Source organism: Patiria miniata, unplaced genomic scaffold (assembly GCF_015706575.1).
Source record: "Patiria miniata isolate m_02_andy unplaced genomic scaffold, ASM1570657v1 HiC_scaffold_7, whole genome shotgun sequence".
Classification (NCBI taxonomy): Eukaryota; Metazoa; Echinodermata; class Asteroidea; order Valvatida; family Asterinidae; genus Patiria; species Patiria miniata.
The window spans coordinates 45,991,533-46,017,354 of record NW_024037074.1 but is presented as its reverse complement, the minus strand read 5'-3'; the positions used below and the strand labels follow the sequence as shown (position 1 = coordinate 46,017,354).

Genomic DNA, 25,822 nt, shown 5'->3' with positions numbered 1-25,822 from the left:
ACCTAAAGAAAAAAAGTAGAAATTAAATTTAAAATTAAACTAAAATGGGCACCAGAATAGGCCTATTAACCGATGTAGGTGAACTGACAACAACCATTTAAATAACCATTAAACAATTTTAAATACCTACCCTTGGGCAAAAACAGGCCTGATTGTTTTTTTAACAAGTGGACAATTGTTTGTACTGATGTTTTCAAATTGCATTTTTATTGGCACATTTTATGCTGACAAAACAACCTTTACATAACCAAATCGTAACAAATACGCTATCAGAGCCAGTAGTATTGCGAAATGTTATAAATAGATTTACACCCCCAATAAATGCTGTTTGCACCAATGTTTGCTAATAACTAACATCGATCTAAACTTACACGGTGTTTTTTCCTGCTCCCGGTTCCAATTTATCGCTGTAGATTACGTTTCTGGAAGACATGCTAAATTAAGAGCCTGACTTTTGTGAAGAACCTTCATGGTGTTTGAAACTGACGAAGATGTCACTGAACTTTACTTATCTAGTCACGTTATGTCTTGCACTTTTCCCTGTTTACGGGAAGCGTAAAATCTTGCAGGATTTGGCGGTAATTCTGCCGGATGTCCCCCGCATCTTGAGTCTTAGAGACGGTGCGTTATCCCGTCAAGGTCACGCGGAAACCCTACTCCAACAGCCCTAAGCTGTATCTTCCATTACTCTATTACCCGCCATCAACATTGGATTTCAAGTCCACATTCTACAAATGCTTACATCCTTTGAAAAATCTCATTCTCTTTGAGTAATCGTTTCATTATTATCACCTAACATCCACTGAGATTTTATTTAAAAGCCCAAAGAGCGTGAATCCGGAGACCATGATGGAGTTTAAATATCACCGGTCACCTCGCACGTTCCACTCTTCTGAAGTTAAACACTCTCCTGTAGCCTTCATTGCAGCCCTAAGCTTTTCCAGTCCCTCACGTCAGTCTGAGGTTCATTGAGTTTTTTCCAGACGTCATCAGGTCATAGGTCTCAAAAGGAAATAGCAATCAACTGCGAGATAGTGAGAAAGGTCCACTCGGGAGCAAAACCAAGGTTTCAAAGAAGAATGAAATGTATCAGTCAAAGATGATTTGGATTATAAACAGCAAGGCGAGTATTTTTCTGAGGAAGTTTATAAAGGAGGTTACCTTGAGGTTTTTATTAGAAAATTCCAACGCCTTGCTTAGGAAATTGCTCCCAGTTCTCGGAAAGTAGAGCAACCTGTCAAGTCAAGGGCAAGTTTATTGAGCTAGACCATCACAACTGTCGCATCGTATCATCTGACAAGAGTTAAATATATCACCATGCACCTGGCACTCTCGTAAATACATATTTTCAATTACAGCTGAGCTGCGACACATGTTTTTATTATTTTCAATCAGGAACGGTATCTAATCAAAAGTAGTGTTGTCATCTTCGGGAAGATATTTCGGATTACCTTTGTTAATCGGCAGCCTCCCCTCTGAAAACTACTGGTATTTGAAATATGGAGCGGTCATCTTTATCCTGTTGGTATAACCTGTCCCCGAGAATCAGGCTAGAGATCGCTTAGAGGGGTATCGTTTGTTCAGTTTCGGATTACCGTTTCAGGGGATGTTAGACTTGTTTCAAGGCTTGTTTTATGGCACGTGCCCCAAGGTGACAGGTATCAGGGGAGATAAACTTCAGCTGATTGGAAAGATCAAGTTCTGTAGGAAAAGGACATTACCACTCGGCCTCATGGCAGACTGTTTGCGTGGGATTTTACAGTTTGTAGAAAAGAATTGGTTTAGGCTGCGGTAACGCAGCAGTAACCTATTTTTTTTCACCGGTTGAAGGTTGTGGAGGTCTCAATGAAGACTTCTCCAAGAAATGTTGTTGGCTAATCAAGCATTTCCCTACGAGTCGCCTCAAAGGCGCCTGATTCAAAGTAAAGGATGCCACTGAATTCAGGGAGGAGGAAAAATATGGCGTAAAGTTTGGCGGCGCTTGGACGATAATAGCTTTTTAGCTGCGGACAACAGCTCGACAAAACGTCGTGTATCTCCGTGTAAGAAACGTTCCAGTGACAGCCTTGTATGGGTATACATGTAGGCCTATAGCAACTCGTCCCTCGGGCCCTGGCCCTCTTTTTGTCACTTTAGTGGGTCTCCACTGACCGCCTACCAATTTAATGCAGTCATGGCTACTATAGGGTTAAAAACCTGATTTGTGTACCAAAAACACTACTCTTTCCAGAAATTACACGGCACAATCACGTAACTCATGCATGAACACGAAGATATTTCTTTCTACATGGTGTTACCCGAAAATGTCCTCTATTTTGCCTCCCAATCACACATTTATTCCCTTATTGAAGATGCGAAAAGAATGAAAAATACAAGTTATGGAGAGTCTTTTACATCTTTCGAAACAGTTTGCACAAAGTGTGACGCTGGGCATGAATCCAGTATAGGGCGTAATGTAATAATACTATCTTGTGACGTAATGACTTGCGTTCTTTGATATCACTTGCTAATTGCAGATATTTTGGAGTTCATAAACGGATTAAGAAAAAACCGACTCCGTATTTTCACCACTGGGACCTCCACACGAGCCAATGCAATCCACAGGATCACACCCCAGAGGTATCCCTGCGCAGAGATTATAGGTATCAGGTGTAAATTGGCGTCACGAGGCTAAGGCATCTGCAAAGATTATAAGATCAGTTTTATTTTTACAATTCACTGGTGGAAAGATCATTGCCCTAGATTGGTGTAGGGGTAAGCCAGCTGCCTAAGAGCTGCCCACCTCCCATCGACAGCCGTGAAGGCATGCTCAAGTTAATTTTAGAGACTTGAAAGTTAAGCCCTACACACTAGTTTTTCGATGCACGTTTTGTTAGTCCGGAGAAGACGAATCGTCTGTTCGTTTCAACTTTGCACCTTATCTCCTTGTTAATGACGTTCATATGCGCTTGTGTTTTTTTTTTTATCCTCCTTCACAAAGACAGATTTCTTGCTTTGAAACGATTCTGTCTGATTTTCGCAGGAAGCTGACTACACCGGCAGCAGACGGAGCATATTAGGTTGGTTCCTAAACGGGTAACTCACTCTGGATCTAATTAGAAGAATTAAGGGAAAGTCACGATCGAAGTTCTGTCTTGCAACCCGGATCGGTTGATACCCGTCGATTATAAGGAAGCGGCGAATGATGTGTAAATAAATTGTATCTGGAAATCACATTAACAAAAAAAACCCGCGATCACCCGGCTCTGCTTCCAGTTTGGACAAAAATAAGTCACAGATGTGATCTTACACAAATGAGTCAACTGTAGCCGGTTTTTGTATATGAAGATAACAGTCACTACATCTGGTGTGGACTTGTTGGCCTTGCCATTTTGCATGTCAGAATGTTCATCCGAGTTAACAGTTGAATGTGTTCATTCTTGCGCAAACGCAACTTCGGCAAATCAAAGATAGCTGAAAGCCTTGCTCCGAAGGTCTCAGTCCACAGGCGAGAATTCTCACACTAAACGAGTTGACATTGGACAGAGCTCACTTCTAAATGGGTTTAACAGGACAGAAAAAAGTTGGAGAGAAAACAAGAAAGTATTAACTTAACACATGACTTTCCCACATGGCCGCGCTTTTACTCGCGCGCCCACTCGAGCACGCACTGGATACCTCGAATGGCTAAAATACTTTGCAAATTGTCTGGGTGGTGTTGTCTAGGTGCCGTCATTTCACGAACATCCTCGCCTGTCCAAATATCATCCCTCGCGCTGACACTGTTTACTCAGGATAAATTAGATTTCATCAGCTGGCCGCACGACTGGCTATTGAAGGAACGAGCTCGAGTGAATGCTCGTGGGGAGAGCACGGGGGCGACTCACCAACCTATACGCTCGCTCGGTTCAAAACTTTGTCTTGAAATGTATCGGACTGTTCAATATTTGATCATGTATTTGGACAAGAAGTAGATCGTGAAACTGAATCCTCAGCTTGGGTTAACGACCGTACTCAATACGTTTAAGCTGGAATGTAAACGCTGATTTGCAAGAAAAGTCGCAAAAATATTCTACAGCGCGTCCAAAAATACCTGCAACAGTTTTTTTTGAAAAGGCTCTAGCGTCGCCGCGGAAACACGTACTGCATTATATTTTATACCACTTCAAAGCTTGGAATCTTAATTTTATCCCTGGTAAGTATTAATTTGATTCTAAAAGGGTTTTGAAATTATTTGTGTTAAAGTAAAGGCATGTCAAAAAAAAAACTCAACCGATTTAAATATGGAAATGCTTCATCATTTTCATGTTGTAACGATCTCAATGCCTTTTACTTTCTGTTATTTCCTTTTCTTTTCGATCCACGTAGACTACCTGTCACCTTAAATAAATTCACAATATTGTTTTTTGATTCAAGCTCAATGTGTTTTTAATATAAATCATCTGTTTTCTATTTCGGTTATTTCAACAGCGTATGATGTACCGCATCATCGATTTGCCTTGAAATCGGTTGAGTTTGTTTTTGACATGCCTTTATTTGAACTCGAATAATTTTGAAACTCTTTTTAATATCAAACCAATACTCGCCAGGGATAAAGTTATAATTCCAAGCTTTAAAATGGTACAAAAATAATGGCGGCATGTGTTTCCGAGCCGAGGCTAGATCCTCTCAAGTAAAACTAGCGGGTATTTTGGGACGCGCTGTATGTATGTCCAGCGCGTCATAGAGATGTAGCTCATTGAACTACAGTTTCTTTAGGAGAAGATGATCCTTAATATATATAAGAATCATTATCTGTTAGAAGACCGTTTATTGTTGTCAGTTACATTACAATAAATTACACTCTTTGTACTGGAAGTCTAAATAAACTCAACAGTCCATGCATGGTTCCCCAAGCCCCAACCAATATGATTGTATTGTCTGGTAGCCCTTGTAGCTGCTCATATGAGATGTACCCAACTCGTCAACCCAACTATTGCCAACTGACAGGTAGCTGACAGACGCTCGGGTTGGAGTCAATCATAAAGTGATTGGTTTCTTCATAACGATAGTCTTTTCGTGCTGGACTTCGCCCGGCCGTTTATTGGCCTCCTTTCGGCCGGAAATTCGCTTCATGGCTCCGCCATCGTCTCTCTTATCAGACCCAGTTTTTTTTCGGAGATCTGTTGATCTTTTTCGTCTTCACATCTTTGATCAGATTTTTTGATTGCTAAAAATGAGAGTGTCATTTGATGAGAACGTCATATAGTCTAGAACGAAAAACCTGTCAAATTTTGTTGATCAGGGCTGCTTCAGGGACAGGCCAGCATTCAAGCCTCGGACACAATTTTATGAAGCCGTTATAGGCAGACAACTATTTTAAGCCAAATTCAGCCAGAACTAATATCGGAAGAAACCTATACTGAGAATGAGCTGGACCCAAAGTAAAGACAATATTAAAAATATGTAGTAATTATCAAAACAGGCTGATATAGGCTGGTATTTTGGACATTTTGGTAAAAGTTTCATGTACATATTTCCGTTGTACCATTTTGAAGAAAAGCGCTAGCAAAGAACATGCGCTCAAAAACACTCTGACCACGGTTCCATGGTTCAACAAATTTATTGAAATCGCTGATGTGAAGCAGTGTAATAACGATAAAAAACCCATAGTGGCTGACTGACTTGAAGTTATTAACGCATTTAAAAAAAGGAAAACCAATTCAGTGTGCAGACTGGAAAATTAGCCACTTCAATGAAAATGGCATAACTCCTCACCACAGCCACTAATTTGAAAAATTCAAAATTCCTTTGGAAGACAAGGTAATAACTATTCATATAAAGCATTCATTCTTTTCTCAATATACCCTATTTGCCAGAAAAAAATAAGATGAACTTGGGTCCCGATCATTCTGACTCACCCTGTACAGTCAACAGTTTGAAGGCTTGTCAAAGTGTCCTCTATGTTCGTCTTAACAAAACTGAATCTATGACGAAATTTAGAACAGGGTTTCTTTATATAAATTTGTTTTCACGAAGCCGCACTTTGGTCTTTAGCTCTTCGCGCCAACTTTAGATGAGAGAAAATGTGTGCATGCTCATCCGTGCAGTCGAGAGATGCCGTCGTCTTGAACTTTGCAAATAGTGACCGATGCTTGATGAGGAGTCTTTAGAAAGATTAGATCTAACTCCTGTCGTTTAATCGCCGTGTCTTAGACAGTTTTCTGTGGCATCTTTTGCAGGCAAACTCGGTCAAATGCAAATGAATGGTATTGGAGAAGACCCACCGTACATACACACAATGAGAAACCTATTATTAGAAATGTCTGAGGCCGGACCTGCATTAATAATGTTTTCTCTGAGTAAACACCTGACAACATAAATGTCATTCTTGAGCAACGACGGCATTTTTGGAATATCAATAATATACCGTCACCGGAAAATGCGTTTATGTATGTGCTCCACGAGAGCCTATAACTGTATGCGTAGATCAATTCAGCATCCTCGATTGTCACGAGCGACTCTAAAAATAGCGACTCCGTCTGAAGCTTTTTACCAAAGCAGCATCACTGTCTTCCGACCAGCTAGTAAGTCCCTGCCAAGATTAACCCTTCATCACCTTTTGGTAGTTTTTTTCCTGTTTTTTTTTTTCGAGCGATGAACATCGTGAGGCTTTCGTCGGGAGCGGGAATTGACAGGGTAGGTCTGGGTCGTTCGAAGGTCGATGTAATCGGCTCGTAGATGCTGCCGATTCTTGGTCAGTCGAAGATACCCAGGCGGAAACGAGTTCTCCCTAATCCGCTGACATTGACCAAAATTATTCCCGTTTCTTTCGTTGGATTCTGTTAAAGGCAGGTCCGAAAAGAACAGTTGACCTTTGAATCCCATCGCTCCACACTATCCCACTTTCTGTCTGCATCAGTCACATAAGAAGTCTTCAGCAACAAATCGGTATCAAAACTTATTATAACAGATTTTAAATGTGATTTGTAGACCGAATAAGATCTCAGCTGCAGTTCAGTTATGGAGCCACTTACCAGATGTTGTCAAACAGGCCAAAACATCAGAACAATTCAAAACCCGGGTCAAAACATAACTGTTCAAGTGTTGATTTCATGAGAGCGCATGGGGACCTGACGGTTATGTGAGCTATATAAGAATGGTTATTATTATTATTACTATATTATTTCATATGGTATCATGTTATATTTTCAATTGTTTCCTCCTAGATCCGCCGATGTGTGCACCTGATTGGGACACCACACTATGCTGGCCGGCTACTCCCGCCAATTCCTCCGTCATCTTGAAGTGTCCCAACCTCGACTGGTTCAACCCAGACAGTAAGCGCTCTTCTCAACTAAATACAACAAATGCCATATTTTGAACGAATTGGGCGTTAAACAAGCTATTTTGGGGGACAGACGTGACAGCTCTGTTGTTTTGGTGGAGAAACAAAGAGATGCTAGCTAATATTTCCAAAGCGTGTTCAACCATATGGCGCATCAATGTCATTTATAAAAATTCACTCAGCCCGCCCTCAAAACATTGAGCTACATTACCCAATTGTCATATATAACTCTTCAAAAGTCGATCTCTGATTGGTTACATCATGGAATCTCATAGAATCTGACCAATCACTGATGACATGTGAAACCTTCCGCTTTACTAATTTATTCACACGTTGATTTCCCGCTTATCCCCGCAGACAGCCTGTCCCGATTCTGTGGCCCGAATGCAACGTGGGAATTGGGAGGAACCTACCGGGATTGTTTCGCCCATAGCAATATCCCGACCAGAACGCCCGATTACGACGATGTGTCTGACGAAATGATCAATGTAAGACTAAAACAGAAACACTTTACCCTTTGGGTATAAGTTTATCTCCTTGAATGGTTTTCTTTCGTACGATTATTTTCACGAAAGAATAATCCTACAAAAATTGAGAACGAAAAGATACAAAGCTCAAGATTTAACGCTGTGTATGTTCCAAAAGATAATGGTTGAATGGTTGTTTCAATATATTATGGAGGATTTGTATTTAACCAACAATACCGCAGGAGGAACACATCTGTAGCAATCCCAACTGTATTTTATATTTGAATTAATTTTTAAATTAAAAAAATGTTCTTCCTCTGGACCCAGTTTTATTTAGAAGTTCTCCGAGGCGCCAATTTGATGCGATTGATTGGTGTTTGCCTGTCCTGGGTTGCCCTCGTGGTGGCGCTCTTAATCTTCTCGACATTTCGGTGAGTAAAGACTACAAATTTGCACGCGACCAGTTTCCATTGTACATGTTTTGACAAACAGCTGTCTGTCTTATTTTATCTTTTTGATCCCACCTTGTTCTAGTTTGTAGTCTTGCATATTATGCTATATCATTTTGTCTTGAATTATCATCTAAAGCTTATTCTCATATCTCATTTCTGGAATTTCCATGTTTTGTCGTAGTTTCTCGTATCCCCCCGTCGTTTCATCACGCCGGTACCTAATTGCCCTTTAAGCCTCTGATCCTGTTGCTCGTCATTTGTCATCGCGACCGGTTTTTCTCGCCGAATTTCATTTTAGATCATCAAATCTCGCCTTTTCACTTCTTCGAATCATTCATTTTATTTAAGCCTGACCTTATCCCATACCCACTGATCTTCTGTCACTTCGCCTTATCTCATCAATCATCGCCTCACATTATTAAAATTCGATTGATTTTTTTGTCTCTTTTCTGTTCATCGCAAATACCCTTATTATCTCGCCACATTCCGTCTGGTCTTATCAAGTTGACCCATATATCGCATCTGAACTGTTTTCTTCATTAACCTCAATTGCACAACACGTTCACATGTCAAACTTCACGAACTGTCGTGTGAAATGAACTCCACGTATGTATCGGACAGCTCGTCCACTGTATAGATACCACACGAGGTTAATTTAACACTGCTGTTTTTGCAACCCTTTCAGTAAAACTTATGAAAACACTCGCGATCCCATTGCAGCAGCAGATAGATGCCCATAAGCGAACCAGTAATCCAAGCGCAACTGTTCCCAATCCATCTTGCTTTCCACCAATTCATTTCAGCCTTCCCGTAATAGACTTTCCAATGCGTTTTCCAATCCCGCATGTGTTCTGAACAAACACTACAAGCTGCGTGTGCGTGCACTTGCGCTTGTCTAGGGAAACGGAGTCAATGACAGTTGACGTGGTGCGAGTCTTTGTGCTTGGTCGTCTTCTGTCTTCGCAAGCCATCAGCCTCTCCGTCTGTTACCCCTCATCATACAATCACCCCTTCATCATTTTCACTGCTCCGTCACGACTCGCCTGTCGCTCTCCCCTCGCTTCATTTTCTCCCCCAATCGTAAGAATAAACAAGAACCGCAGATGAAGTTTAAAAGGAAGAAGAAAAAAAAATCGGCAGCTTGTCGTCTTTCCGCGGAACCTTTAGAGATGCCTTGCCTCAGGCACTGCTGTGGTCTTGAAACGAAGATTTTATTTTCAGGCTGATCAAGTGTAATAAGAAGTGCAATAGCCGGGTAAGAGTTAGCCTCGTCTCGAGGCGCTCAGAGTGCCGCTGGTTGCAATATCAATTCTGAAATCGTAACAAACATCATGTGTCTATACATTTGTCAGTAATGATTACTCTCACGCACACTTGGAATTTTAAGTTTCGCTTGAAAATCGATCAGATAAAAATGAGATTGATGAAAATTGGATGTGGCCATTAAAGTCTGGCAAACACTCGACAGATATATACGAAACAGCTGTGCGCAACTTTCTATTGTACTTAATTTTTTTTTGTAGTATTAAGCTCGGTGTCACTTTACTTGGGTGATTTTGCCATCTTGGTAGACGGAAGGTCTAGTTGGTCAGAAGATTGCAAACACGTGTCTATACGAGCTGCAAAACTACTTACCCTATAAATTGGCATAGGTTAACTGTGGGATTTTTTTTTATAGGTCTTGGCAACTAAGATCTTGGCTTGGCTCTTCTGGATAAACTATTAGCCGTTTACCGAAAAATCACGGAGTGTACCAAACAAAATTGAAGATTTTTTTTTGTTCTGATTAAAGCAAGCTGTTTTACCTTTAATTAAAGTTGGTATATACGTGCTTTTTCAAAATTTCGATTTTCTTTTCCGAGCGAAATTTTAAGGAATATAATGTCCTGCAACAAGTAAATGTGCTTGTTTATTTTTGCAGGCCTGTATACAGTTTTAAAAAGTGGTTTTAAATTTAAATGGCGCGCTCCTGTTTGGAAATTGTGCACACTATTCAGAACGAATTAGGAGCGTCTCGCTCTTAATTCAATAGTTGGAATTAATTAACTGATTACTTGTCGTGGGCCGCCTTTTCGTGAGATGTCTCATTGGAAAGCTCAAAACTAATGTAATGCTAGAAAATTATCAATTCAATTTGAAAAAACTATTTTTCAATGTGCAAACCCAAAAAGCTTGTATACACCAACTGCTATGCCTATTGCCAGATTACTAAAAAAAAGGCAAGTGTATACTCCAACGGGGTAAATTTGATAGATCACGGTCAGCTGTTAAATATACCGGTCCGAAGAAGGCCTACTATGATGTCGCAAGTGACCTGCGCGGGTCTGACAATACTTCAGACTCGAATCAAGTCTATCTATGAACCGTCTAAGCACGAGTGGAATTTATACCCGTTTTTTTTAATGCTGCTATTGAGGTGACGAAGCAGACTTCTGCTGGCATCAGACCCGGAATAGCCTCGTCTAAAGCTGACGTATGGAATCAGCTGTAAGGATGCCATCCCCGCACTCTACTCTCTCTCGGTCGTCTCTTTAAACCATTGCCTCAGCTGCAGCCTTCTTAATCCACATTAATTAGTAACACTCAGTGCGCTTTGATGCGGCGCCGTATTTTGCAACTCGTTCATCTTACTGAAATGTGTCCGGCATTGCATGACTAGTAACCAATTCATCTGTGTCATCGCCTGAACTATAGATACCTACCGGTACAGGTCACTCCAGGACAATTTGGCGGTGGAAGTATCATCGCAACCCGCACATTAAATAGCAGCGAAGCAAGAGAACAAAGTTTGATGTCAAACTTAACACAAAATGTAGGGGTCAGTTGTGCGATTGTTTAAGCGTATCACGTGACCTGAGGAGGAACTTTGCATTTTGGGAACAAGTGACCTTAGGTCGTCTACCTTTAATAATGTTGTCTTTGCTCGGTCCAATGAACACGGGCTGGTTTCCAAATAGCGCTTGAACAGAAACCAATGTTATTTCGCTAGATATAAATCTTTCCCAAAATGCTCCCGTGAACGTTTTTTTTGCAGCATTCATCGTATTTTAACCAATCACATCACGCTTCCTAACATGAATATTTATCACGCCTTGTGGCAGCTCGACGAAAACCGTTCTTTGAAATGCTTTAATGTACATGTTGTTTTGACATGCCTTTATTTGAACACAAATCATTTCGAACCCCTTTTAAAAATCAAATCAATACTTACCAGGAATAAAGTTCAGATTCCAAGCTTTAAAATGATATAAAAATATTGGCGGTACGTGTTTCCCCTGACGACGCTAGAGCCTCGGAAAACTAATGTGGCGGGTATTTTGGGAAAGCCAGCAGGAGATTACCTTTCTCGCGTAGCTTTCCTATTTTTCACTGAGTCGGCGGCAAGAAAATGAAAGGATCACCGTGTAATCGTAACGGTTTTCAATCGTTTTTCTTGCCAATCGTTTTCAGAGAAACATCCAGGTTATTGCCGCTGGACAGATCGTGGATTAATTGAAATTTACACTGATCTGCCGTTGCAAAAACTACATTGATACAGAGTTAAAGGCGTGAGATAAGTGTAAAATTATATAGCGCACACGGGGTTCTTAACAAAAAGAGAGTCGGGATTTTCCAAGCGATGTTGCACACTAAAAGAGAAACCGTCAATTTGTTCTTATCCCGAGGGAGCCTGCTGCTTATTTTCCCCGGCGGCCAAAACAACTTCCCGCTCAAATTAGAACAGCATTATTGGACTATCATGCCCTGTAACATAGGAGATTATCCCGCGCTGACCCTTGGAGCGAATTGCAAATCGAGAGCAAATCTTGGACACGATGAAATAAAAAATGACGGGGGATAAAAAAATATTACTAATGGCGGGAAGCGATGTCAAAAAAGGCGCGAAATATATCACCTGGGAAATATGGAATTGGGTCGTCGATAAATTACCGCAGAGTTTCGCGGTTGAGTTGTCGGGCTTTTAGCGGCAATTTGATATGGTTTTTAATTTATAGTTGGCCCAATTCGAAGATTGATATCAATCGGAAGATTAAGTAACAACGTTTTGGAATCGTTAGTTACCCAAGAGAATTCATATTTTTTGATATATTTCGAAACTAAAGTAGTAATATTATTTACTTTGTAAATTGCAACAGAATATTGTTGTAAATCTCGAATCTTTCTTACCTTCTGGTCACATAACTGATTAGTTTTCTCACAAAATATCAGAAAAGATTGAATCAAACCCAGTGTTATAGTTGTTTCAATACTTTGGTTTTTACTTTGGTTGTGGTCCGTCTTCTGAGGCTAGTGGATACCAATTTACATTGTTATTTTCACTCTGAAACTCCTTGACCTACTCTAAATGCCAACACCGTCACTCCATTAGGATAGAATTCTCCAATTTTAGCATGCTGGTTCCTTGAGTTTCTCGATTTTGTCTTGCAATGCAGGAGTCTGAACTGTAACCGCATCAAGATCCACAAGCATTTCTTCGCGGCATTTCTGATCCGTATGACCCTCGAGGTCATTCTGGTGGCCGATAGGCGACATCGGGAGAGTAATACAAGTCAAGGGATCACTGATGTCAAGACTATACATCTCACGGTAAGACCGAGTCTGAATGAGAGTTATAGCTGTGGCTAGCAGTAACACACGTTTCAATGGGAAGTGGCCAGAGATGCGATTGCAAGAGATGTGATTGCAATCCGTAGCCAAGTCATGTGGACGCGGCTTATAAGCTTCTCTTAGTCATGCTTCCTCAAACACCTTTCAGGCCGTGTCTGAATCAGCTATTTAGTGGCTGCGACTTTGCTTTTGCCTTTGGTGAGCTACGGTGCATAGCCGCAGTCGTAGACCATAACACTTTGGACGCGATCTTCGACTATTTGCGTTTGCAAGGATCAGCTATATTGGACCCCAAAACGAGTGCACACTTGTAAAACGAAAACTCCTATGTATGTAAAAACCAATTCAAGTTGAAAGTTGCCAAATCTGACGATGCAGACGCGTAAGGTCGCTATTCCACCTGTTTCCATACTCTCAAATCTCCGAATAACCTCCGTGCAATATTCGATTCTTTGCCACCGCTGAAATCGATTAATGGCACCTTATTGCAACGTGACCTTATTTGGTTCTTGGTATCAAATAGCCTGTCCTTTGCGAGACATTCGAGACGATCCGAGAGTACGGCCGTCTGTGTGCATTCTTCTGGATGTTCATTGAGGGGTTGTATCTGACCTGCCTGGTGTCTGCTAACGTCTTCGGCAAGCCTCGTTTCCTGCTCTACTACTTAATCGGATGGTGTGAGTAGATTTAATTAATTTATATTTAGTTGTTGACGAGATACTCAGATAGTCAATCTATAGATACGTTGCATTGCTGCCATCTTTGTTCCAAAATCGCGTGCTTATGTTCCAAAGTGATACGCAGACCTTTGTTGCATTTATTGGTACTTAATTAAAAGAACACAAACATGGTTTCTGGATGCAAAGACCCTGTGTACATCTTCTACCCCGTATTTATCTTTTGAATGATGAGCGTATTCGCATACATACCAAGTTGTCGGACGAATTTGTAATGCTGTTGATAATACTGTTTGCCTTAGGAGTAACAAACACATTTCTAACTTAAAAAAATGCAACATAATTAAGATCATTTTCCCCCGTGTTTTTCCCCCTTACTGGATAGTTCTTCCGATTCCCATCGTCATCAGCTGGGTCGTTGCTATGTACTACACAAGTCAAGCAAGGTGAGTCGCCATCTTGAATTCATCATACCGTTGACAGTGAAGAATTGTGCAGTTTGTCATATTATGAAAAATTGGTTATTAGGATGAACGTTATTTAAATAGTGTTATTTATTCGTTTTGAGAGGTTTAAGACCCAGAGCTGCAGTGCGTTTCGATGGTTCTGGGTTTTAGCGGAGCGATTTTGAAGAGTAAAAGCAAAATACGTAACGTATAAATTAACAGAAATTACTTTTCCACGTTAACCAAACTTGGTATGTGGAGTAGAAACTTAATTGTCGCTAAGCTTGTAGAGGCATTTTGTCTCTTCATCATCATCATCATCATCAGTCGACTGCAAAGCAGACGGACACAAGTTTTCCCCGTTCATCTCTGTTTTGTGCGAGTCTCCGGATCTCTAGCGGGGAGTGCAGAAAATCCTGTGACAATAGTCTAGCGATGTACTCTGGGTAGAGTAGGCGCTGACGACCTTGTCTGCGTCGGCCATAAGATGGGGAGTATAGAGCATAGATGTTATCTGGCTCGTTCATAGGCTTCCGAATGATGTGATTAACCCATCTGAGTTGTCGTTTTTGTATTAGTGCTTGTTGCTGGCTGGCAGATGTTTTACAGCATGGTGTTTTGTCAAGACGTTTTATGCCGAGTTTGATCAGGAGGCAGTTTGTAAGATAGCTATTAAGATATGCGACAAGGAACTTGGTGATGACACATGTTTCACAGGCATGTATAACAGGATGGGTAGGCAGGCTGTCTTGAAGATGTCCAGTTTTAGCTCTTGGGCCACAATGGAGGACTTACTTAGGTTACGTCTCCCTGCTATTTTTAAAAGGCGAAAGTTGTGCAAATAAATACATGAAAAATGGAACGATATCAAATGAGCGGTTACCGGTACCTAGTATCACTTTGATGTAAGACAACAGCGAAGTATAACCTATGAGATCTGCACATGAGAAATGGGGTTGTCAATACTGAACGAGAGATCTGAATGACAACTTTATTATCCTTAATCTTTTGATTTCCATTTGCATTGTGCAAAAAAAAAAACTGCCACAGAAAAGCGATTCTGAACACGGTTCCCTGAGTCCCTTGTGTCCTCAGTCACCACAAGGGACGCGCGATCATGCTGCGAGCACCACATTGCTAATTAACTGGACCACGTATTGCCTCAGATGGGTCCCAGTTGCGCGCAGGGACCTGTCAACTCTACGGGTAAAGCTCTCGCGCCTAGAACGGGACTCGCACGTGACTTTTGTACCGAATGCTGCGATTTCTGGGCGATTTGGCAGAACGGGAGTAGAATGGCGCCACAGTTGGCGGGTGATGAGACGATCTTGTGTGTCTTTAAAGAAGCTGAATCGGAATGGCAGCTTGGATAAGGCCAATTTCAGTCGAACGTGAAACCGTTGAAAGATGTTGAAATTCCCGATGACGTGATGACTTCCATGTCATAGTTCTCACGTTGTTCTACTGTGAGGGGTTTCAGATTTAATTATTAATGGCCTGCCGGTTCAAATGTTCCAATTTTTGTGTGTGTTTGCATGATATCATTTATGCTTTTACTTTGATATACCACACACTGCGAACATAATTTCAAATCTTATTTCGCATTAATGAGCTCTCTTGTCAGTCATTGTTGTTTCCGGAATTGTCAAAAGTGTAATTAGTTATTTCCGTAATTACGAAACAAAAAAAACTCCAGTTCTAAATTAATTTGTGACAATGGTCCTTGAATATAGGTAACCGCAGGTTCATCGCTCTTTGAAGTGACAGGTACTAGTCTGTAAAGTCCGTGCCCAGCTGAAAAGAAACGTGTTCATTCCGAAATTTAATTTCGATATAGTGGTCCAGCTTGATGAAGATTGCTCCTCCCGCACCCTTCAGTTGTTTAATAAAAAAAGAAATCGAGGATGGCGGAGGGAGAAGAGGGTCAGAGTCCGTCATTCACATTGGGGCCAATTTTATTTGTTGTTCGCTGAGGCAGCTCGTCTTCTTAGCCTGAATTAGTCTTGTGAATGATAACTGTTGGTGACTTGAAGACTACTGGATTTCCCCCCCCCCCGTGGGTTAGTTAAATTGAAGAAAAAAATATCAGCTGTGGATCTGAAAATCGAGTAGAGAGCTACTGGGACATATCAAGAATCCTCCAACCTCCATGACTGGTTAACAAAGCCCCTACCTTCATAGTCTTGCAGCCATTACAAGTAGCGTGAGACGGCGACAATTTAAGAAATGCTATAGCGCTGTACATTGATTATGGGCTATGCCATAAGGCGCACAGTGGGCAGTCCAGGAAGGTGCTTTATTTTACTTCATGCAGAGAAAGGGTTACTGGCCTCTCTTGACAGACTTAATAGCACCTCGAAGTTGACCTACTATTTATGCACCACATTGTCCAATTACTGCCAATGTTACATCCAAACCTATTTAGAGAGATCCCAGAACCAAATGCTTGCTTAGGATCCACTAATAGAATTCGCACATTAAGTTAGTGCCTTGCTTCGTCTCCTCTCATCCATGTTCGCGAATTCAATCGATTTTCAAGAAATCCTCTTGATCGCGTCGAGGCTCGTTGTTTTCTTTCTCCGGCAGTGACACGAGCGAGACGTTTGAGCTTGCTGTACATGTCACGTTGATTCTCGCACTATCTCGCCGATCTTCATCCGTTGCTTTTAGACTGGTTATCTGACCTCGTCCTGTCACTCCGTGAGAGCGTGGGATTCAATGACGCGTGAATGATGGCTCTGTTTGCTCCGCTTGGTGTGTCATATCCGGCCCGAGGACACAATTTGTTTCTGTCCTGTTAATATTTTTCCAACTGATTTCTTCTGTCCTCAAGGAAAGAAAATAATATTCAGTGACTTGTAAACAGAGTGATGATGACAAGCCTGCAAAAGATCCAATGTCTTTTCAAACTGATCTGTGGGATCAAATTTTGAAACTAGATAGTAAGGAGTGAAGTATGTCCTCGCCTTTGTCGACAGACCAGTGGATTTTTCCTATGAATTATGTTTTTATGTATTCATTTCCCCCTGCATTTACAATGTATCTCGAAACCTTCCTCCCCCATTGGCCCCAAGCACCGGTCTCCCGAACTCCCTTCACCCTTCCCGCCAGAAGATTCCCGAATATATCTTCTGGAGAAACTAATACTAAACTAGTTCGTGTTAGAAAGTTTAGCACGCGCTACCCCTCACGATTACTCATCTATAACTCCCGTTTTTTCTGCCCCTTGCGCCGATAGCCAACACGCCTGGAGTGACGCAGAAGCGTCGTCATTAACGACCGCACTACGCACTCGCTAAAAAGGGGTTCTTTTAGTGTGTGGAATGCACACGATGGACTCAATTGACACGAAGCCGGAGGGTTCTACACCCATTTTCTCATCTGAGGGGGCTTAAATGTCACGCGTAAGAACAAAAACCCTTACAAGTCGGACTTGTGTGAGTGCCACTATAGCAGCCATCAGTGGCCGGAGTGACTGCGTTATCTGTGATCTAACCTCGCTGAAACTCAATGAGGGTTTTAAAAACCCTGGCTCGCTTACAATTGCGGAGTGGTAAGCCCAGCGCCCTCAGGCGGTTGGTAGCAGAGAGGACTCGGGATGCACTTTGGGTTTGGCCGTGCAGAACCAAAGTCGGAGAGTGTCTTGGGTATTTTGCAATGCACTTAAACTGGTACCAGTCCTTCGCCATCTGAAATAAAAAAATATGGACATGTAGGTCTTGTGATTAATGGGATTTGGGGAGAGTTCACTAAGGGCAAAGATTACTTGCCGAATAAGTGAACTGTGTTTTAGACAACGCTTTAGGTTATACCTTTATAACCGTTTCACAAAATATTAAATGGTGTTGTGCATTCTGTACCTAACGCACTTTGTTGTGAATATTCTCATCCGGCGCGCAGTTGAAACTTACTCACAGTCACATATCGTTGTTCTACAGAGGGTAAAAAAACTCAGAAAATGACATCGTTGCAACACCTGCTTCAGATAAAACATAACGATCTCATGCACCCAGGTGCACTCGATAATTCCCATGTCCTTCTGTGTCACGTATATATCTTGATTGGGGTATACTTGGTTATATCTTGATTGGGATCAGAAGGTCGCGTGCTGTTGGGTGTCATTAGGCTCGCCACTTTACTTGTCCGATAACAATCAGTTAGAAGGACGACCGGCCGGACAAGGGCTGGGACGGACAATTTAACTCAGAACACCAACGGATAACTTTCACTGTGAAATTGCAAAGGGAGCAGGGTCAGCATGCGGCTTTATTCATAATATCGGTACAAAGTAGAATTGATACCCAAAACCATGTGTTTTCGAACTGCGTACTGAGTTGAAGTACTGTTTTCAGTTTTTTCCCTGTCAATCTTTGCTTTTTGGTTTACGATTATAGCTGTTTGTAAATTGTCTCTAGCCGTGGTGATTTTCTTCTTTTGTTTTTGGTGTTGAGTTTATAATTCACCTGAAAGTACAACGGTATCTTCTGGTCTGACTGTAATTCAGTAACTGACATGGCCGATTTGACGCCCTACGGTACTTTGCCATCCACTCCCGCGCACATCGTTGTCAGATGTGGAGTATAGTGGCCCTCTTGAGGGGACAGAAGAGGGCGGGCTTGTGACAGCTAGTCGATTACCAGTGCCTCCGGGTCGGTTGCTTGGAGACTATCGGTCAGCCTGTCTTGAGGTCTTCACTGATTCTGACATTGCTAGGGCGCCATCAGCCTCTAGGCTTGCTCTTCACCCGAGCCCTGTGACCCGATTTTTGAGATATCGTCGAATAATATTGTGTAATCTGGTCGAGGACGGACGGGTGTGGGCCGTGCATAAGCAGCGTCAAGGCGAAATCTTGTGTTTTTTCTCTCTCGAAATCTCCGCAGATACGTAGAGCGGCTTCCCTCGAAATCAACGTAAAAGACGTTAACATGGGGAAAGTTTTTCGACACAGCGGAGGTTCGGACCGATTATTAGACACTATCGTTTCGTCTTGAATACGGGAAAACCCTGGATTATGTGGGTGTAGAAATGTAGCAAACTGCCTCTTTGGGAAACCGTTTTCGTCAAGCGAATCTTGGTCGGCAACTCGCGGGCATGCGAATTTTCGGAAGAGGTAAAACCTTCTCACGATAATTCCCTTCTGCTGAGGTTTTCACTCTTACCGTAGCTCACTCAGCTTTTAAAAATCCCTTGACATCTTTTCCTGGAGGTTCTCTTTACAAGCCGTCGGATTCACGACATTGCCTGACAGAGAGAGAACCTTAATGGGGTGCAGAGGCGCTCTTACCCCCAGGCTGCAGTCGTGCTTGCGCGCTCGGTGTTAAAGTAGGTGTAGTAGGTCGTGTAATCGTCGACAAGTTATGCATGAGGCGTACGGATTGATGGATCCAAAGCTACTTAACAAGAGCTTTCCTCAACGTTTCGGCCGTCGTCAACAAGTTGACATTCTCTTGCTTGGAAGGGCTAGAAGGAGGGTCGTAGCGTACTTCCTTAGACGTCAGTACAATGAAGAGGTGTTCCTTCACCTTTTATATCATCCCTTCTAGAAATGCCCGCAAAACGAAAAGCAAAGTGTGTGACGCGTGGTGGCCACACGTGCGTGAAATACTCGGAGTTTCTGCATGGCATGACATGGCGGAAATAACGCGTACATCTTGCCAAAATCGCACATGCGTAACTACCATTCCAGAGTGGGTTCACATTCCGATCGGGCGTGGCTCTTCCTAGACTTCAACTGTCTTACTTTATTTGCCATTTAAACCAATTTCTAATCATGTCTGTTTTTGAATTAGACACAAAAATACTGAATACATGAATATTTTGGTTCTAATCAACAGTCACGCGCAACTTCATTTTTGTGTTAGTCAAATTTTCAAAACTATTCGCCCATTTCCTCACTGCTTCGTTTTTTTTCTTCCAGGTGCTGGAAGGACCATGCTGCTTCCTCGTATTACTTGATCATCGAGATTCCCCGGAATGGCGCCCTCATTGTTAGTTTTACCTCTTCTATCCAAGACATGGCTGTGACTAAAACTAACGACCTGATAATAGCGCATATTGTTCCAAATTAAAATATGTTTCATTTTCATCAGCGTTCTTGGCTTTCACATTTCTTTTTCCAAATGAAATGTACGTTTTGGCCAAAAGAGGATATAGATCTCATTAAAGGGGTGATAAAGGAAATATATTTAAATTTACAGGTAACCTTGTTATGTTGCCTCTTAAATAATTTAATAATTTAAATCCGTCTATCCTAGAAATAATTTCAATACATCCTTGATCCTGACAGATTAACGTTCTCTTCCTGATCAACATTGTGCGAGTTCTAGTGACTAAGCTGCGAGACAGTAACTCCAGCGAAACTAAACAGATCAGGTAAAATCCTCTCCATTAATACCAGGGATAATCAAGAAAGGGATAATCCTTTTCCTTTGCAATTTTATTTACTTTCAGTTTTCTTTTAAATTTCATCTCATAATTGTCAATAGAGATTTTGTGTACCATAAGATTTTGGCATAAGATTTTGTGTACCATATGCATACACAATAAGTAGAAATTGATCCGTCCGTATATATTTCTAAGGATCCTGCTTGTGGAGAAAATGAATGATCCTTGTTATAATTTCAAAAGTAGATACCAACATTAAACAGTCATCGGATTCAGATGAAATAGTAAAACTTTTACTCAAGTCACGTGACTTGTTACTAATTGACCTTTGACCTTTCAGGAAAGCTGCCAAAGGTGCCGTGCTGCTGATCCCACTCCTGGGCGTGGCTAACCTGGCCTGGTTCATCCCTAACCCTACGGTGCGCGACTCCAAGGCTAGCATCGTCTTGTATAACTACTTGTTTCTCTTCCTGGATTCCTACCAGGGCTTCTTCCTCTGCGTCATGTACTGCTTCTTGAACCAAGAGGTAGGTCTCACTCTTAACTTGGTACCATTTTCACTTTTTACTTGTTTGGCTTTTTTTTTTTTGTCTTCTTTTTTTTTCGCGGCCGTCACCTTGAGTGGTTCTTAGCCTTGTGGTCTTGTGGTTCTAATAAAACAAGCATTGAGATTACGTATTGGAGTTTATTTATTATTTTATTTGATTTCTTTCCGATAATGAAACCAAGGATTCCGCAAAAGTGCCCCATGCACTGTAGCCTGCAGAAACCTGTAGAGAGAAGACAGTGAGAACAAATTACAGTTTAAGAGGTGGGAGGAAAAGCTCAGAAGAATATGAGAAAAACCCACGGAATCAGGTAGGGACCCAATCCCAATCCACATATTAGCCCAGGCGGGATTCGAACCCGGGTCACAGCGGTGAAAGGGGCGAGGAAAGTACCGCTACGCCAACCTGCCTCCCAAGACAGAAGGATTGCGGGGCATCCGTGTATATTTAAGATTGTTAAGATTATTGGTTTGTATTTTGTCCAACACTGCCAGGTGCGAATGACACTACATCGTAAGTGGTCCACATGGCGTTACTATCGGGATCCTCTCCTGCGTCGAACATCCGTCCTGACTTCCACAACCGAAGTAAGTTCCTTTTCCTTCACTGTAGAATGCAAAATGTGTCCTAAAAATGCAGGAATGGGGCTATTGGAGTTCGTTTATTTATTCCGTAGAGTTGTTGTTGTTTTCCTTGTTCCCACAGATGAGCACGACACGTGCGGCATACAAGCCGTCGCAGAGGACGAATGGCTCCGCCGTGGGCAGCGAGTATGTGAGTTTAGAGATTGAACATCATGATAAGGAAATAAATGTGTGCTCGGCCGAATTTAAGAACTGTGTTTAAGACCGCTTGGAGTCTTATTGCTGATATATCAGCATCTAGATTCCAGGTTTTTAACATAGTGTTTAATACCGGCCAAACACATTACTCCCATTCATAAATACCTTTTTCGGTAAAGAAAAAGTCAGAAAAAGTCAAAATTTATAATTTTCCTAAGTTTACTTCATGTTTTCTTTCGAAACAGCCCCCCTAGCTTTACTATGGTATGGCTCTCTCGCGATTAGGTAAACAACTCTTTATATGGAGATTGGGGCGCGTGTCGCGCGTACTGCGCGATGTGGCGCAGAACGCAGCAGTGTCTGTGTAGTGTTAATTTGGGACTTTAAAATACTGACTCACTGGTAGTATTGCGCATGCCTACGTGAGGATTGTGAGCGTTCAACCAATAAAACAGTACTTGTACCGGATTGCACCGGAAACACAAAGTGTTTAAGACCTGCCAACCGGTCTTTAACAACCGTTTAAAATCGGCCACACGTGTCGGGCTCTCGACTAATAGGAATGGGTAAACCGTCTTGGGTATTAATGATTACAATTTGAAACTGCCGCCTTGCTTCCAAACACACAACAACTTTCATCGATTCAGGCTGCTGCTGTTTGTGGTTCCGCTCACACTGTAGTTAAACAGCGCCCTCTTTTTTAAAGTAATATCTTCGGCATAGAAGAGTTTATCTTTCGCTCAATTTGACAAATCAAGGAAAATACCCGCTGTCACTTCAGTATTTTTCTCAGACTTGAAATAAATTAACATGAAGTGTCTTGATAATTATATTGTACGACAATTAAATGACGTTAACTACACGGTAGCATAACCGATGCATTAAAGTTTTTCTTTAATGAGCGGCATGGTGAGATGTAATTTTCTGGTCCATTCTCCGATATAAATGAATTAAACAATAATCAATGTTTCCCCATGGATGATTTGTCACGCGTCGGCACAATCTTTAAAATACTTGGTTTTCGCACCAAAACGAAGCAGAAACCATTTATCCAATTTACCGACCAAAGTATTAATAAAACGCTTGAGGGCGCCCAAGGCTAAAGGGAGAAGTTGACAGCGCGTGGATGATTGTTGCATAAATTGATTCCGTTTGGAATTTATTTCAGCGGATGCGTTTTGATCAAACTGAAATTGAATTTGGCTTTTTGGTTCATTGACCAAAAGATCATTGCCCTGTGCTCACAAATGATGCAGTGTGTGACTCAGAGGGAGATTTCAAAGCTCTAGTGCAAAGGCCAATTTTGGAAAGGGCCCATGCAATGACTTGTTTTAATGCAATCCTTAAAAATACACCTTTGTATCCCATTTAACCTTTTTTAAATGCTTTTTTTGCCATTTTAAATGATGTTCTGGTGCCTTTTTGGTCTTTATGCTGATATGAATTTCCATATTCGTGACAAAAAGTGTGATGTCATTGTAAGCAGAAACCTCAATGTTACAGCTATCTCAGCACAAAATGTGCCAGAATTTTGGACCGTTTGCTGTCCTAAATTCTCTTTTCTGTGGTGATTCGTTGTTGTGTCTTTACATGGCAGTAGATTAATGAGCAAAGTTTTCTCCATATGCTTTTTTTTCAATGCGCATATTTTGGAATTCTCAATTTGAACAGAAAACTGAACTTTGCCTACCTGAAATGACATCACAGCAACAGCGCCCTCAGTTGTGCGGAAAAGCATGGACAGTTTTAAACGTATTACAGAAGTGTACTTTTCAATAAAATTAGCCTAAAAGGGATGTCAAATAGTTTTCATACATTTAACATTTTAAGAGTAGAAAGTTGCACGAAATGTGTTCCTCAGAAAAATTCGTCGCATGGACCGTTTAAAAGGTAGATATTGCTCTATTTATTTTCCCCGATAGCTCAAGATGGCTGCAATCGATGAGATGAGCAGTACGCATGCCTGAGATTATAGCATGACCCAGCCGGAAGTAATTGAAGACTGACCTTCGATACTGGGATAGAGACTATACTTCCTACCAACTAGGTTGCGGTAACGATGGAGTATTACTCAGCAGTGTTTTCTCTCTGTGAGTTGATACACGGAATAGACCCAACCTTCTGAGGCATGTGATTTGTCAGTTCTTTCACTGTAGGAAGACCGTGATTGGTCAGTAAACATTAGGAATGAACTTAATGGCACATACTACAGCAGACACCTTCGTGATCATTTTGTAATAAGGCAGATATTTACGACAATGTATGTATATTTATTAAAAGTAAAAACTACGTAGTTCGACATTCGTCGGGAGTCGAAACTATACTGTAAATAACACGAGGCCTGTTAGTAACGTCAATGTTGAGATATGTCGAAGGGTATATTTTCTATGACAAAATAGTTATCGTTATTAATACTTAATGCCAGATATACCCAGTGTCTTGTAAGATAGTTTAAAGGTAGGAATAGGAATGTTTAAAGTGTCTTCAATGTTTTCGACTAAAAGTCTGGGTGCAACTCGCGTATAACAAGAGCCCTCTCTGATTGTGTTCTGTTTTTGAACGACCAACAGCAGGGTATTTTGCACCTTCATTGTGGTTGATTTACATTCTATGTGTTCACCTTCATAAAAAAATTAATCAGCTGTGTTTTCAGTTGTGTATATGTTCAAATTCGAAAGCATGATGTTTGAATGTTGTGCATGTTGTAAATAGGATACCGTACAGAGTGCAATAGGCATATACTATAAGGTAGACATTTTGTTTATGCAAAGAAAAACAAAATCATATTTATTGTGTTGATAATTTTGTAACAAGTGTCCAGGAATCGTAAAATAATTTCTTAAGACGATTTAAATAACTTATTGACCTGAATAGGAAATAAGGTTTCTTAAAAAATATCAGTCATCTTGATTTTATTCTGAAACTGAGCGATAACTCCATATACCCATTCATAGTAATCAGCTTATTCTTTGTCGTGTCAAAGAGAGGAGCAAATTGTTTGATGTATCGAATTTTTCTCAAAATTAGAGGAATTTTTTTTTCAGGATTGGGGGCGCTAAAAAGGCATGTTAGTCAGACGTTTGACAAGAACATGTAGTTGAACCGAAGTCTTGTCACAGCGCCCTCTGTGTGTTTTGTTTTTGTCAAGAAGAACGATTCGCCGTGGGTTTTCGTTTCCACAATAGACTTTTATCATGCTTCCATCATTTTAGTCATGTTCCCTGTATCCAATAACAGTACTGAAAGATAATGTTTTTGTGCAAAAAGGAACTAGACTATTTCTGCTTCCAGCCTCGCTTTGGTTACATTGATCTGAATGGTAAAAACAATTCAAATGGCTGCAACATGATAATGGTCTATTGCATAGATGGTTGTTTATCATCAGCAAAACAGAGGGCGAACATGTTCTTACCTGTTCAGGAAGCTTGGGCCAAGTTCGGGCAAGGACCATTTATAGTCGACTAGTGGTTGATTTGTGACGTACCTTACGCCTGCGCACTAATAGCAACATGCGAACGTCTCTAGTCAAACGCTGGTCAAAATGTCATCGCGAAACTCTTGGATCCTGGCTCCCTGCTGTACGTTATGAATGGGCGCGGCTATTGGTTACCAGCGATGCAACTAGCCCCAGTAGGTTGGTTCCAAATAGTCGACTAGCGTAGTCAACCACCGTCGACTGGACAGAGTTCGGGCTAACTTTAGTCGAACTATGGGTAACCAACGGTCAACGATATTTCTTGCGCGAACTTGCCCATGGAGGTAGGATTGAACCGAGCTTCCTCGATATTCAAACAGCGCCCTCCTGCGATGAGAAAATTCGCACGGCATGATAACAATTTTTGAATTTTGACAGAAGGTGCATTAAAAAGATATGTATCAAAAGGCTTGTTTTTTTTTCTTTCTTTTGGCCAGGAAATGCAAGATCGTTATGATCTGTCTACCGGCACAACCACTGCCTCGGAAAGTAAAAATTACTTGAGCTACGTGCTACTTTTTTTTTTAATTTTTTTTAGAGAGAACCAATTTTCTAACATATTCGTTACTTAATTTCAACTTCATATATGCACCTGTGTATCTATGCCATTAATTAATTGTATTCCTTGTTTTGTTCTTCGAGAATTTCCTCATATATTTTACCCAACCCCAGTGTCA

The 25,822-nt window shown here is 41.3% G+C and overlaps 1 protein-coding gene across 3 annotated transcripts in view; it reads left to right on the top strand.

Annotated features, from left to right (window-relative positions):
* LOC119745560 (PDF receptor-like) overlaps nt 1–25,187 on the top strand; it is a 65,018-nt gene extending 39,831 nt beyond the window's left edge. For 2 of the 3 annotated variants that reach the window (XM_038222004.1, XM_038222005.1), the window contains 12 exons: nt 7,188–7,298; nt 7,664–7,794; nt 8,101–8,204; nt 12,659–12,812; nt 13,357–13,510; nt 13,896–13,956; nt 19,874–19,943; nt 20,243–20,328; nt 20,681–20,867; nt 21,383–21,475; nt 21,594–21,662; nt 23,593–25,187. In XM_038222004.1, coding sequence (XP_038077932.1) covers nt 7,188–7,298; nt 7,664–7,794; nt 8,101–8,204; nt 12,659–12,812; nt 13,357–13,510; nt 13,896–13,956; nt 19,874–19,943; nt 20,243–20,328; nt 20,681–20,867; nt 21,383–21,475; nt 21,594–21,662; nt 23,593–23,637 — 1,265 coding nt within the window. In that variant the 3' untranslated portion in view covers nt 23,638–25,187. The remainder of the gene's footprint in view (nt 1–7,187; nt 7,299–7,663; nt 7,795–8,100; nt 8,205–12,658; nt 12,813–13,356; nt 13,511–13,895; nt 13,957–19,873; nt 19,944–20,242; nt 20,329–20,680; nt 20,868–21,382; nt 21,476–21,593; nt 21,663–23,592) is intronic. The other variant, XM_038222006.1, reaches the window with a different exon arrangement.
* Nucleotides 25,188–25,822: the final 635 nt, after the last annotated feature.